Source organism: Eretmochelys imbricata, chromosome 1 (assembly GCF_965152235.1).
Source record: "Eretmochelys imbricata isolate rEreImb1 chromosome 1, rEreImb1.hap1, whole genome shotgun sequence".
NCBI classification, from domain to species: domain Eukaryota; kingdom Metazoa; phylum Chordata; order Testudines; family Cheloniidae; genus Eretmochelys; species Eretmochelys imbricata.
Genome location: NC_135572.1, coordinates 49,564,528 through 49,579,636, shown reverse-complemented (window position 1 = coordinate 49,579,636; position 15,109 = coordinate 49,564,528). Strand labels below are relative to the sequence as shown.

At 38.0% G+C, this 15,109-nt stretch overlaps 1 protein-coding gene across 1 annotated transcript in view; it reads right to left on the bottom strand.

Moving 5' to 3' along the window:
• Positions 1-15,109, bottom strand: part of BRCA2 (BRCA2 DNA repair associated) — a 95,976-nt gene that overhangs the window by 56,844 nt on the left and 24,023 nt on the right. Inside the window, exons 10-11 of the mRNA XM_077810087.1 lie at positions 7,967-9,181; positions 1,040-6,256 (exon numbers count right to left, since the gene is read on the bottom strand). Of these exons, the coding sequence (XP_077666213.1) occupies positions 1,040-6,256; positions 7,967-9,181 (6,432 nt within the window). The remainder of the gene's footprint in view (positions 1-1,039; positions 6,257-7,966; positions 9,182-15,109) is intronic.

Below are 15,109 nucleotides of genomic sequence, written 5' to 3'. Positions count from 1 at the left end.
CAGTTTGTTGGAGACTTCTTTGTAGACAATATGCTTGATTCACTCCATGGTAATATCTATGGGGAGCATAAGCTACTATAGACCTTGGAGGAAGTTCTTGCTCAGAAGAGGGAGGCGGGGGATTAGTATGCCACAAAGTTGTCTGTGTGGCACAAGATGCCTGCAACCTCCCTTGCACAGCCACGATGGCAAGAAATCCACAGGAAATGCTAAAAGTAGCTTTGGAGAGGGTGTGACTAAACGCTGGCAGCAGCAGCACTTTAACATGACTTGTGTGGTCACGGCAGAGCGCTGGGAGAGAGCTCTCCCAGCATTCTAAAAAAACCCCACCTCCACAAGAAGTGTGGCTCCCAGCACTGGCATACTGTTTACACTGGTGCTTTACAGCACTGAAACTTGCTGTGCTCAGGGGGGTGTTTGACCGTAAATTGCCAGTGTAGACAAGCCCTTAGGCAGGTAGAGATGTCCTAATTCAGACATCCACGTAGGGAGCACTTCTACCCGTGGAATCCCTATGAAATCCTGTCACAACTGAAAGCTATTCTCCACTGATGAGACACTAAATAATGAAGGTGGAAACACTACCTGTCCTTTTCTGGGATTGAATACCCTTTAGACGCAGCTAATTAGATTTGCAGAGAGAGAGATACCATTAGCACTTGCCTGCTCCCAGGAGGAAGGAGCTACTGTTCTGGCTCCCTATGCTGAAAAGTGAGAGTCTGCCATAGCTTTCAGGTGGCAGCAGTAGCTTTCATAAATATTAGCAAAAAAAATCTGCAGCTTTAGAATTATGCTAATTATTAAAGTACAGTTTGTGCTTCATAACAAGAGTCCTGCTCGTGCGCCATCTGAAATCAATAGATAAGTTATCACCAATGTCAAGGAGAGTTTTGACATTGAAATCAAGGAGAGCAGGTTCAACCCTTAGATTACTTAAAATCAGCTTAAACAAGTTATATTGCAAAGTGCTCTAAACTATTTAGAAATGCAAAATTAAATGCCCTTACTGGAATTAAAAAAAAAAAAAAAAGACACCTACCAAGTGAGGTTTTCTCTTCCATGTGTCTTTTCCCAATTCTCATGTTTAATGGACAGTTTTTATCAATCTTTCTACAAAAAAAGAGGGGTTTTTTTGTATTATTTTCTACTTTAGAATTAGAGAGTTTATCATCTTCCATAAAAGCTTTGGCACTTTCTACTGCTTCTGTTTCCAAGTATTTTTCTGAACTTTGGGAGCATGTAAGATGATAAACATCCAGCTTTGTTTTAGTTGGAGCACTGCACGAAACTGCTTCAGCTTCCATTTCCATCCTATTTAGACCGTGATGCTCTTTTTCGAAAAGCTGAGTCTCCTCTGAAGGTGTAAAACTGTTTAACAGAGTTAGGTGCTCATCTTTCTCACTGTGAGGTGCACATGCAGGTATTTTAATATTGTAAACGTTTCGTAAAGGCTTCATTTCAACAGGACAGCTGTTTGTTAAGTCAAGTTCTTCATTATGAGTTTCCTGGATTTGGGATTTTAAAGAGGCTTCATCTACTGCTTTGGTTGCATCAACATAATTAAAAGAAGATTTTAGGGCTGTAACAGGATCTTGTCTTAAACTAAGTTGATCTGCAAAGCAGTATTTGCTGTTGGCAGTGTCATCGAACACCTGCTTCACTTTCAGAAAAGCATTTTCAGAAACTAGCACTTGCTTTCCACTTGCTGAGCTGAATCCAAAAGTAGCATTTGAAATCAGTTCAGGGTTTGGAAATCTTTTTTCTTGTAATATTGCTATCTCAGATTTCCTAAGTGCTGAAGTACTTCCTGTTCCAACAAACTTTTCTACTTGGTCTCCAACTGAAGATGCATCATAATCACATTTCAGCTCTGATACACATTGTTGATCTGACAAATTATTATTTTCAATTTCAGAAAAGAGACTTCTAGCTTTCTTTAATGAATCTTCCGATAACTGTACAGGTTTACCACTTGCTGTGCTAAAAAATCCATAATTACCTGTAGAAAAGTCTGACTGATGATTTAGTTTTTTAGGAAATTTACATAGGCCAGAAAATGTGTCATTCACCTGAAAGCATGATGTCTGAGGACTTGGCTCAGACCCAATATCTACAGATTTATTTCTATTGTACTGTAGTGCTTGTCCATCTTCATAGCTGTTCTCGTTTGCATTGGGAAAATGGCATGTAGATGAATTATAGGTCTCATTCTTGTCTATATTTGAAGAGTTAGCAGAAGTGGGGCACTTAGCACTGTCCAAGGTCTGAGAGCAATTTGCTGCAATTTCATTTTGATTAGTTTCTGATTTAGTTTCAGTGTTCTGTTTCCTAGATTTATCAGAGTTTTCTGGAAACATTTGTCGGACTCTCTTTAGTGCATCATAGGAAACAGTGACTGTTTTACCTCTTGCTGTACTGAATGGAACTAGTCCATCCTTAGAACACTTTGAACTGGAGCCTGCCACTTCAGTGGCTGAGATTTTCAAAACATTCTTGGCATCCAGAAATTTTAAATCACAGTTTTGATTCACATAACTCTCATTTTGAAAATCTTCTTCAGAACTAACTAAGTTGTTTTTGTCTGCAGTGAGACTTACGAGTGGCTGATCTTGAGAAACACTATCCATATTTTCTGGGAAGCAGTTTACATCATGACTTGAATCATTTGAATGTTGAAAGTCAGACCCTTTACTATCATCTTTTAAATGAAAAGAGCAATGTTCTTCCCTGTGAGTTAAGTAAAGAGAATCATTTTTTATTTTGTCCTCCTTTACAGTTAAAATATTTTTCATATTTATGTAGATGGGATGTTCTGCAAGAACATCGGATACTTCTTTTAAATGCAAATCTGTAGTAATCTGGTCAATAGCAGAAACAATTAATGTACTTTCTGAGCCATCATTTTTTTTGGGTGAATTTTCCAGATCTCCCTCTGCAAATAGCTTTCTTGTCTCAAATAAAGATGCCTCACTTAGAGATTTTTTTTTGTCATTTCCAGTATAAAATCCTAAATCTGACTTTCCTATGGCCACACAAACAGGCTTTTTTGAAAATGAAGTTTCTGAGTGTTCTTCAGGTTCTTTGTCCAAATTAGCAGATAAATGTACCTCTACTGAAAGTTTTTTCACAGTTTCAACATCCACAGGTTGTTTAATTAGACTATCATCTAATATCTTTTTAGGTAGATTATCAAGTTCTTTAGAAACAAAGTTACCTGTAAGGTTAAGCATTTCTTGATAATATTTGGGAGTAATTTCTGCAAATAACTCACAATTTTTGATAATGTCTTTGTTATATTTCTTTTTTTTTAAAGCCTGAATCTTGGAGTCCTCAAAATTACCAATATTATGCTTATTTTCTAGGAGAACGTTTTCTTCTGCAAAAATTTGTTTTGCTTTAGTCAAAGATTCATTAGTAATTATAACTCTCTTGCCACTAGCGGTATGGAAACTCGTCATATTGTTCTGTTTTATATTTTTTATTTCAAAATCTGTGTCTTGGATGGAGATTTGTTGATGGTCAGAGCCTATTTTGGATTTGTTTTGGTTTACATTAATGGTTTTTTTTACAGAAGTAGCACCTCTGCCTTTCTTGTTTACACTATTTCTCATTTGCCTATTGGAATTTGATGAAATATTATCCAGCTCTTTTTCTGTGCATGTTTCAAACAAATGGAGTTTATCCAATGATGCTAGGGATACTGATATATTACTGCGAGATGCAATTTGAAAATCATCTAGATTTTTTACCTTTTGTTCATTTTTATTAGGATCCAGTTCTGTTTCATCTGAAATATTTAAAGTTAATATTTCTTCAGTTTTAGACACTTCGCTCAAACATGTTAGGTCTGACAAACCTTCTTGTAAACTATACTGAGAGTGAGTGTCACACTCATTTTTTTTTGTTGAGATGTTCAGAGTCTGATTGTGGTTTTCACTAGATGACAGACCATTTTCCATCTTATATCTAGAATATTTAATAGCTTTTAAATTATTAATTTTTGTACTACTAGAAATAAAATCATTTTCACCAAATTTTTTTGTACTTTCCCCCTGATTTTCTTTATGTATTTGCACAAATGTATTAATATTTTCTTCATTATTTTTCAGTGTATTTTGGTATTCAACATTTGCATCTTTTAAACTTTCTCCACAATAGTTGTCTTTTTCTGTCAAACATCTGGAAACATTCCTTCTAGAAGTCATGTGTTTATTAGAATAACCACTTCTGGGATTCATCTCAGTGGGTTTAAACAACTCACCATCATCATCCAGGTTACTGAACAATTTTGCAGCTCTCATCAAAACCTCATTAGAAATATTAATTTTTTTGCCTCCAGCTGAACTAAACCCTCCAAAATTAGAAAAACTGTCCTGTGTAGATACTGAAAAACTTGGGACAAGAAGTGTCTTATTTGCATTTCTGCATAAGTTAGTAGAGGTAAACTCTTCACAGTTATTTTTCTGGAAAATATCTCTCTCTTCTTTTACATTACCCATCACTGTAGACTCTTCATTTGTGGTGTGCTTACTAGATTTATCATTTACTCTTTGGGCTTCAGTTTCAAAAGAGTCATCAAAATCAGCATCTTGCCACATATCAGAAATATTCTTCAAGTTAGTTGTTTCATTTGTACCTACACATCCAGACAGTTCAGAGCTATTATTTTGCACTATATTACTTGGCTTTCTAAACTGTGTAAATTCAAACTGACTATTTGTTTCTTCCAGTATGTTAGAAAGTTCAGTAATTTCAGCTTCTTGGCTTGCTGTCAAAGTTCGGTTTAGTTGAGGTTGTCGATTTATAGGCAAGTTTTGAAGAGATGAATCAATGCTTTCAGGCAGGATACCTTGTGCATTCTTAGGTTCAACAAGACTTGCCTGTGAATCAAAACCATGGGAATCGTTAGTGTCCAATTTATTATCCACAACTGGAGAAATCTTAACATTTTCCTTTGTAATTTGATTTGAAATGTTTTTGACCTCTTCTCTGGAAAAGTCTTCAAGGCACTCAGCTTCCATATCTTTGAACAACATTTTGCCTTTTGTAATGCTATTTTCAGAGAGTTTTATCTGCTTATTAGAAGCAGTTTGGAAGCCACCAAAGCTTTCATTTAAGCCATGGCCATTAAAACTTGCGTGTCCTGACCATTTCTCTTTGTCTTCTGGGTTTTCTTTTGACATGATGTCTAAACATAAAGGTTTTTTTGAATATAAATCTTTATCTGATGCAGTATGTTTGGAACTAAGTTTGATCACCTTCTCTATGCAATACTTATCTTCTACATTAGGCTCTGGTTCTTGTGTAACAAAGCCTGAGACTATTTGTTCAGGTCTGACTTGTAATACAAGCTCTGGCAAGGTAGATTTTTCAGAAATTACAACTTGTAATGAACCACTGTCTTTGTGATCAAACGGTTTTTTGCCACTTTCTAGAGTTACAGTGTTTTTGTTAGCAGCTGTCTGAAGCTTATTTTCATCCTTTTCAATTGACTCGGTTTCTTGATCAGCAGCTATAACTTTTGAAAATGGAACTACATCTGTTTTTCTCTCTCTGTTTAACACAGTGCTAGAATTTTTATATGGCTGAATTGCCATAGGTGGCAGAGTTACAGCTTCACATTCATCTATTGGCAAATGGCCTGTAACACCATCTTCATCTCCTGATGTTTTTTTATTGCAACAAACACTATTGTTCTTACTTATGTCAAGGTTAATTTCACTCAAAGTATCATTGAAGTGACAATTTTTCATAGATACTGGCTCTTGTTTCATTTCAACCAACTGTTCTTTATCACTAGACGGCTCTCCAGGTTGATCCTTAAAGATCTGAAGTATAACAGTGTCATTATTTGGATTAACGTTCCTATGCATATCCATCTCGTCTTTCTTTAGGCACTTAACCACATGTTTAATCCTACCAAAGTCCATTTCGGAATGCTTTGTTGCTAGGAGGCAAGCTGTGGCTATAACTTTAGGCTTTACACTCAAAACATTTCTACTGTTTGAAGAAACCACTAAATATTCTTTTGGAGTATTGGACGTTTCTGAGCAATCTAATGATGAAGCAGGCTGATGTTCCCTGCTATTATTTCTTAATACATCTTTCAAGTCTTGATGTATCATTCTGTTATTGAAAGAACTATTAGGTGAGTTATCTACTCTATCTGCTCTTGTGGCATATTTGCTCAATAGCATGGAATTTTCCTCAGTATCTGACCGCAAATACTTTCTCTCAGCAGAAGAAACCAAAAGATCTATAAGGAAATGAAAAACATTGTAAAATAGTTAGACATGTCAATAAATAGAAGACACAAAGCAGTTCTCACTTATTCAAATAAACTGAAGTTAATTAACTTAGCCCTTAAATACAACTTTGGCCCCAATTATGTAAACATTTGTGTACATGCTTAATTATATAACCACAAGTAGTCCCATTGATTTCAAGTATGTGTTTGCAGGATCAGGGCCTTATATACTTTAATCATGGTCTGACAATTGACTTTACCATGAACAGAAATCAGTAGCCTTCAGTTCAAATACCATGAGTTGTGATCACAAATCAAGTAATGCTTTTGTTAAAATAGAGGAATAGGTGTCCCCCTTGTGAAGTCACAGCACATGGATTCTGCGGTAAGAGCATCACATGAGGCGGGATTCACAGCTTTTGCAAAGAAATTATGTATATCACAACAGGTGTATAATTTACATTAACCCTGGCAGATTTTTTTTTAAAAAGTGTTTTAGTGCTCCTGAAAGGTACCAGATGGAAAAGTCTAGAGGAGGGGTGGGCAAACCTTTTGGCCCGAGGGCCACATCAGGGTTGCTAAACTGTATGGAGGGCCAAGTAAAGAAGGCTGTGCCTTCCCAAACAGCCTGGCCCCCGCCCCCTATCCATCCCCTCTCACTTCCCCCTGACTGCCCCCCTCAGAACCCCCCGACCCATCCAATCCCCCCTGCTCCTTCTCCCCTGACTGCCCCCTTCTGGGACCCCTACCTCTAACTGCCCCCCCCGGGACCCCCCCATCCAACCGCCCCATCCCTGTCCCCTAACTGTCCTGCCCCCTGTCCACACCCCCGCCCCCTGACAGGCCCCCCGGGACTCCCACGCCCTATTCCCAGTGCCCTGACCGCCCCCCCAGAACCTCCGCCTCATCCAACCCCCCCATTCCCCACCCCCTGACCACCCCGCCCCCCCCAAACCTCCGCCCCATCCAACCGCCCCCTGCTCCTTGTCCCCTGACCGTCCCCTCCTGGGACCCCCTGCCCCTAACCACCTCCCCAGGACCCCATCCCCTATCCAACCCGCCCTGCTCCCTATCCCCTGACTGCCCCCGGGACCCCCTGCCCCTCATCCAACACCCCCGCTTCCTGCCCCCTTACCAGCCGGAGCCAGCCACGGTCCTTGGCAGGAGCTTGCAGCCATGCTGCCCAGAGTGTGGGCAGCAGGGCGGGCAGCACAGCAAGCTGAGGCTGCGGGGGAGGGAGGACAGTGGGGGAGGGGCCAGGGGCTAGCCTCCCCAGCTGAGAGCTCAAGGGCCAGGCAGGATGTTTGCCCACCTCTGGTCTAGAGATTCAAGCCCTCCAGCTACACATAAAGGATGCAACGGTAGTACAATGTTCCCCATACTGTTCATGAACCCTGACCTAGAGACACTATCTCTAGAATACTCCATGCCCATTCAGTCACCTCTGGTGACACTGCAAAAAAAGTTGTCAGCTCTGACCATTTATTTGAGCTGGAAACTTTTCTTCTAGAAACTAAACTAAGACCAATGCATTTCACATAAGCTAACCAGACTGTTTTCATATGGTAATATCTTTCTGTCACTATCAGACCCCCTTATCAATCTCATGAATTACAGTTCCCTTCAGAACGATACTTGTTCATCTGAATTGTGAAGGGGAAGCAAGAGGTAAGTTTAATTAAAAAAACTTCAACTAATGAAAATAATTAAAAGCCATACCTTGATCATCATTATTGGCTGTATCAGGACCTTTAAAGGTACATGATTCAAATTCTGAATGAGATGATGCAGAATGAGTAGAAGAACATGTTTTTATTTCTTTCTGGACGTTTCCCTCTTGATACGGGGAAGCATTGTTTACTGTATAAATAAATCTTTTTGGTCTCTTTTTCAAGCTGGATAACACACTCATGCTTTCCAAGCCAGATCTCATAGGGGTGTTTTCATTACTTGTTGACCATTTTGTGCCATCAGGATTATTTGGAATTGAAGCATTACATATAACCGGGTGAGAGGTAACATTAGTTATGGAAGATTTAGAATGTTCCTTTAAATGTTTATGAAAGCAACTGTTATTGACTTCTGGGTATTCTGTAAAGTTTGTATTTTCCATTAAGAAGGAACTACAGTCTAAAAAGTTCACTTCAGAAACCTTTTCAGCTGCACATGCTTTCACTAAAGTTGGATCCTGAACACTCAGAGAGACAGAATGCATTAGAGAGGTTTCAGAGGTTGAGTACTTTTCATAAGTTTTTGTTTCATTCTCTATGTGTTCTGACCAATTGATATTCAACAGCTTTTCTGCTTTTATTAGACTTGAAGTATTCAGTAAAGACGTTTCAAAAGTACTGAAGTTAGCATGTTCCTTAGTCATAAGTGCTAATTTGTCTTCAGATCTTTTCTTGCTACAGAAACTGGATGGTGAACAAGTGTCCCGGGTGGATATTTTTTCCAGTTGTGTTACATCTAGACCAGATAAGTTCAGCTGAGACCATTCAGACGTTAAAGAAGATGGTATATCCTCCCTTGTAAATTTTCTATTTTCTGAGGGCTTCTGTATTCTATTATTTGGTATGTTAGATGTAAACAGCTCACACCTAGGAGAATCCAATTCTCTTTCACACCTTAAGCAAGCATCTTTAAAATTCCCCATCACTTCACTAGTCTCTTGAAGTAAAACAGTAGACATTTTATCAAAGTGTGTTTTCTTAGTCCAGTTGGTTGTTTTCACTTCTTGTAGACATTTGCCACTAGTACGACATACAGAAAGAACATGTTCCCCTGCATCTGGCATATCTATGGTCATTTCATGCATCTCTCTATCTTGCAGGGCATTTTGTGCCATTTTGTTCCCACCTGACTTAATGGAAATGTGAAATCTATCTTCCAAGCTATTCATCTCACCAAATGAGCCATCTAACATCTTCTCCAGCTCTGTAAATAGTTAAAAAACAGGATTATTGAAAATATCACCTTAGAAATACTACTCTATTTCTATCTTGTAGTCTGCAAACTGTATTTACTCCTGCTGTTTCCCTCTCATTACTGACCCTTTGTGTCAGTTTGGAGCTATAGTGGGTGTCCACAGCAGGAGCGTTCTCCAGTGACCAGCTTTTGATGCTATGGATAGGAGAGAGGAGACATGGGACATCGGTGCAGATATCTCTTGCCTCCTATGGACTGCAGTGGACCAACAAATTTTGAGGATGGAACTCCAGGCTTCTACCAGTGGGAGGGAAAGTGTGAATGTCCCGTGGACAGAAAAATTAGTAGAAAACTCCACAAGTTAAATTTCTATATTTGTCTCCTATGCAAGTAATACCATGCAGGGGACAATGAAGGACCTACAATTAAATTCAATGTTTTACATTTTTCCCTTTCTTTGGATCTATTGTTTGTAGTTAATGGAACAATAATTTAATGGGAAAAATATAATCTATCATGATCATTCTCCATGCACAATATCACAGCATTAAAAAAAAGATTAGGAAGACAACCATGGGTTCTTCATTTTATAACTATTTAGGAAGTTTTAAAAAGGTTACAAATCACTGCCCTATAAATATTAGAAAAACAATCTTTACAACAATGCACTTATCTTTTTGTTTAGAGAAACATTACAGAATAATATAGTCAACTGTCTCTACTGGCAGGGATATTACCATTACCATGTTAAAGAGTGAGCTTCTTTACCTCATCCACCACATTTGTTTCTGGGGATTTTATTAAATAAAGTGAAAATATAGATTCTACTCATACTTAGCAAACTAGGTGTGTCTATCAAACATGAATATTAAAAATTGGAGAGATGTTGATTTTTGCAAGTGAACATACAAATAAATATTAACCAAATATCTATCTATCTATATACCTGTCCTTTATTTTGCTGGGTAACTTATGCTTTTTTCCATAACAACCGCTTATATATTTTAACATTCCACTTTCAGAGTTATTAGTAGTCTAGCAGCTACTTGCAGAGGAGATTAATTTTTCATTTATTTGACCATCATTTCCATTAGGAGGTCCCAAGAGAATTAACAAGGAATCATTTTACAATAAATATCCAACAATTTGTAATATTTGATTACGACTGACATCCCAATACTTTCTGATGACGAGACACGTCCATATAAAAAGTGCATAAAATTACCTCTTTGACCACAATTTCTCCAACATGTATCTCCATTCAGTTTATATTTATTTATTTAACAATGAAAGTGTCTTAAAGTCTTTTTTTTATTATTCCAGACTGAGGTTCCATGTCCTCTTACTCATATCAAAGCCCATTCCCCCGGGGTAACTGTCTATCCAAATCCTGTATCCATGGTGTCATATATGGATATTAGGAAAGTTGCCTGCAAAGACTGATATCAATTAGGAAACAAACGAACAAAAAACCTAATCAACCAAAAGCCATCACTTCTATTAAAGTTAACTTTCTCCATAAAACGGTTTTACTAGAAAGTTGCGAAACAGAACGCCTAATCTGAAGGTACTGATACCGGGGAGAGTGAGGCAATTAAAACTGATTTTGATTTCTAAAAAGTTCTTTAAAAAGTTCCTTTGGTGAACAACTGGCCAACTGTATGTACTCCATAGCTCTCCCAAGTACTGAAAACTCTGATTTGTAATTTGGGTTAAAATCTGGATTATTTACAATGGGTGTCATGGGTGAAGGAAAAGATCTTTTTTCTAATTCTATCCCAAACCCAGAGAGTAGCATTTGCTAAGGAATATGTATAAATTTCTGGAGGGCATGGTTTTTTAAGAATTAACCTATGGTAGCCTAGTAATATTTACATGGTCACCATTTTCTTGTTCAGTTACGACCTCGTGCTTGGCTGGATTAGATTACTCCCAATCCATTATTTCTTTGAGGTGGCTGGCTTCTCCCTTCTCCTCTTCAGGCAGAGGAGGGAACTGAATCCAGGTCTCCCACATACCAACTGAGTGACTGAACCACTGGGCTAAAAGTCAGACGGAAGACAACACCACCACCACATTCTCCTCTTCCCTCCCGAAAGTTTGTGAATGGCATCTAAGTGGGAAGTGGGGTCGGGGGGAGGAGCTTAAATTATTTAGTAAATTCGTGTCAAATTCACAAATAGTTTCAGGTCAACTGAACTGCATTTTTTGGCAAATAAACTATTTGTCCAAAATGTTTCACCCAACTCTAACCCACCCAATTAAACCAAATTTCATAGTATCTTTATGTTAACATAATTACTGTTCGTTCTTTATGACTCCCAATAAATATCTTCTGGTTAATATTCAGGTTACTCAGGTATCTGGGTCCTCTTGTTCAGCATCACTTCTGCCATAGACAGAACATTCTCTAGAGTCTTCTGTCTTTATTTTTCCTACCCTCCTTTTCTTGGGTTTCACCATCTCTGATGATTTTTTCAGCAGCTTATCATTAGTTTCTACCTCTGGAGTATGTTCTTGGGTGCCTAAGATTTGGATCTCTATCCCAAGTGACTGGAGTGTACTTTTTCCTTGTTTAGAGTCACTCACTGTGTACTACTGATTTTGCAAACTGAATGAGAATGAAAATGGGAATCCCCATCTATAGTGGATATTTGATCTCCTGAGTGCTGCTGTAATTTTCCCCAGCTCTCTCTTTCTTTTAAAAGTTAAGGTGCAAAGGTCTAGGGAAAATGGCATCTTGTGATCTTGTAGTATAAGCTTTTCTTTGCATTTTCTTTTTTGAAACTTTTTATTATGGCACAGTTACTCTAAAACATTAACATACAACATTGTATGTTACTTATGCAGGATCAGGTTAATATTCAAAGAACATGATTTCAGATTCTAGCTTGCTGGTGGGAGAGCCCTTCTCCTCTGAGTATGCTAAAAAGGGTGACCAAATTTCTAAATGCCTTTCCTCTTTTTGGTGTTTCCTCTTGTGGAAGTGTTTTCATTACAAGGACAGTCCATATTTTGCTAAACCACAGTTCTATAGAATTCAGACTTTTCCAATAATGTGCAACACCAAGTCCTAGAACTAACAACAACAAATATAATGTGTATTCTGTTTAAAATGTAGATCTTTTACTGAAGCATTAAGTAAGCAGGTCAGGGGACCACAGGAAGCTGGCATTTTGTCACAAAATGAAGCTTTTTAATAATTTCCTCACAAAAGCATCTAGTTCCTGGACATGACTACCATGCATGCAAATATGTTCCCTTTTCTCCCTCACCCCGAACAGAGTGCCTGCCCCGTAGAAAAAAAAAATTATGGATCTTAACTAGATTACAATACCATCTATACTGTAATTTATAATATTTTTCTTTATGTGCTACACAAATTGAAGATATGTATCCTCTTTCCCATACAGAGACCCACTCAGACAGATCAATTTCTTTGTCAAAGTCCCTTAGCCATCTTTTCATCTCAGCTGTTCTCTGAACAGCTTTTTAAACCAAAGTTGTATATATCTTAGAAATAAACCTTTTTTTGCAGTTTACTCCTGGGTCAACTCCCCAAATGGGGTTAGCTGTCTGTATAGAGCCACCCTGTAACCAGATTTCGCAATAAAATGTTTGATTTGTACATATTGAAAACATATTATTGTACATATTATTTACATATTGCTTGATATGATTCATATCAGGACCCAGGAACACCTATCCAAATTGAGTAATCTCAACTCTTACACACTACAAATAGGAAATATTTGTGACTAGGGATAAATTCCTTATTATTAATGAAAGTAGCTAAGGGAGAGCACCGTGGCAACAGGAATTCAAAAAAATTGTCCAAAGCTGCTAAGGTGGTCTGGATGAATGAGTATTTTGGGGCTTTTTCAGGTGATCTAAATTTCTTTTTAACCTAACAATGACTATGAATAGCTATATTTGAGTATGAGTCTTGTTCAAGTTTTGCCCAGTGTTTGGATGGCCTATCATTAACGCAAATGATCTAATTTTTTAATTGTGATGCATAATAAATAAATAAATAAATAAATAAAGATCAACCAAATTAGGGAACACTAGTCCACCCCACTTTGTAGGCTTATACGGAGCTTTAGAACTCACCCTATGTCTTTTATATTTCCTTACAAATTTTAATAGCACATATTGCCATGTTTTAATGTCATGTCAGGGACACCAACAGAGATGCACTGAAAAAAACCTAACACCTTTGGGAGGAAAATCATCTTTACCGAGGCTAGTCTACCTAGCCAAGAAATTTCATATCTTTTCCATTCCTCCAAGTCTTTTATTATTTTATTCCTCATTGGAGAATAATGTGCCTTAAAAAGATTTTTAAGTTTCCCCACAATATTTATTCCTAAATATTTTAAAGATTCCTTTACCTATCTTAATGTATGTAACTGACAAGAGTTTGTTTCAGCCCTTTCAGGAATATTAATTCTTAACATTTCAGATTGATTTTAGTATATTCTGAAACCTGGTAGCTGCCCAAATTTCAAAATTAGTTGTTCTATAATTTTTAGCAAAGCTTCTGGATCCTCCTAATATAGCAAAACACTATCAAGAATACAAAGCTATATTGTGTTCTAATTCTGAAGGCATTTTAATGCCCTACACAAAGGGGCTGCTTCACACACATTGCAGATGGCTCCAGTGCCAAAGCCAACTCACAGGGCAACCCTGTCTTATACCCCTAGACAAAGTAAAAGAAAGGGACTGATGACCAAAGCAGACACTGAAGGATGAGTACATAGGTTTAATATTCCCCTCTAAAACGGATTTCCAAAACCAAACCATATCAAAATCTGTCTGAAGTACTGTACTCCCACTCCAGCCTGTTGAAGGCTCTCTCAGCATCCAAAGAAAGCAGCACACAGGAAGAATTGCCAGAATTAATATTTTAGGTCAAATTCAGAGATCCTCTGATATTATCAGATAGATGCCAGCTCGCAACGATCCCAGACTGGTAGGGGAACAGATCTGGGCAACATGACACTATCACCATGTCTCAGTGGATCACAACAGAGGATGCCAAATTCAGGACAAACTGCTAAGAAATAGGGCAGATTCACCCCAAACTGGTGGTTATTCTATCATTAGACTATACCAAGCCAGTAACAAAGTGAAAAACCCATACACTGGACTTTATGATGAGTGGTTACTGAAAACCAATTTAATCAAATAATATAGGGTCCTCCTAATCCCAAGAGATCAGCCTCTTAGCCAGGTCAATATATAACTCAGATCTTATGCAACAATCACACTGATGCCAATCCTTTAGTAACTAAAAACTAAAGGCTTAATATAAAAGAAGAGGGTTATAAATGGTTAATAGATCATATACATATAGGTCATTTTTCAGTGTTCATAGCTCAAGATCATAGCAGTGATGGAATAAATTGTGAGCTTGCAAAAGCCTCTCTGGAATTATCCAAACAGATTGGGGGTCATCAGTCCTTGTTTAGAGCTTCACTGTTAGAAATCCAATCCAGAGAAATGAAGCAGGGAATGAAGACAAAAGGAAGATGTCTCAGGAACCTTTGTATATCCTCTGCCAGTGCATGGAATTTTATTGTCTCAAACAAAGCTCAGTTTGTTTCCCCCTCCGCCACTGTCAAGTTTCCTTCCCCACTCTGAACTCTAGGGTACACATGTGTGGACCTGCATGAAAGACCCCCTAAGCTTATTCTTACCAGCTAGGTTAAAAACTTCCCCAAGGTACAAGCTTTCCTTTGTCCTTGAACAGTATGCTGCCACCACCATGCGTTTCAAACAAAGAACAGGAAAAGAGACCACTTGGAGACATCTTCCCCCAAAATACCCCAAGCCCTACACACCCCTTTTCCTGGGGAGGCTTGAGAATAATATCCTAACCAATTTGTTATAAAATCATCAAAGACCCAACCCCTGGATCTTGGAACAATG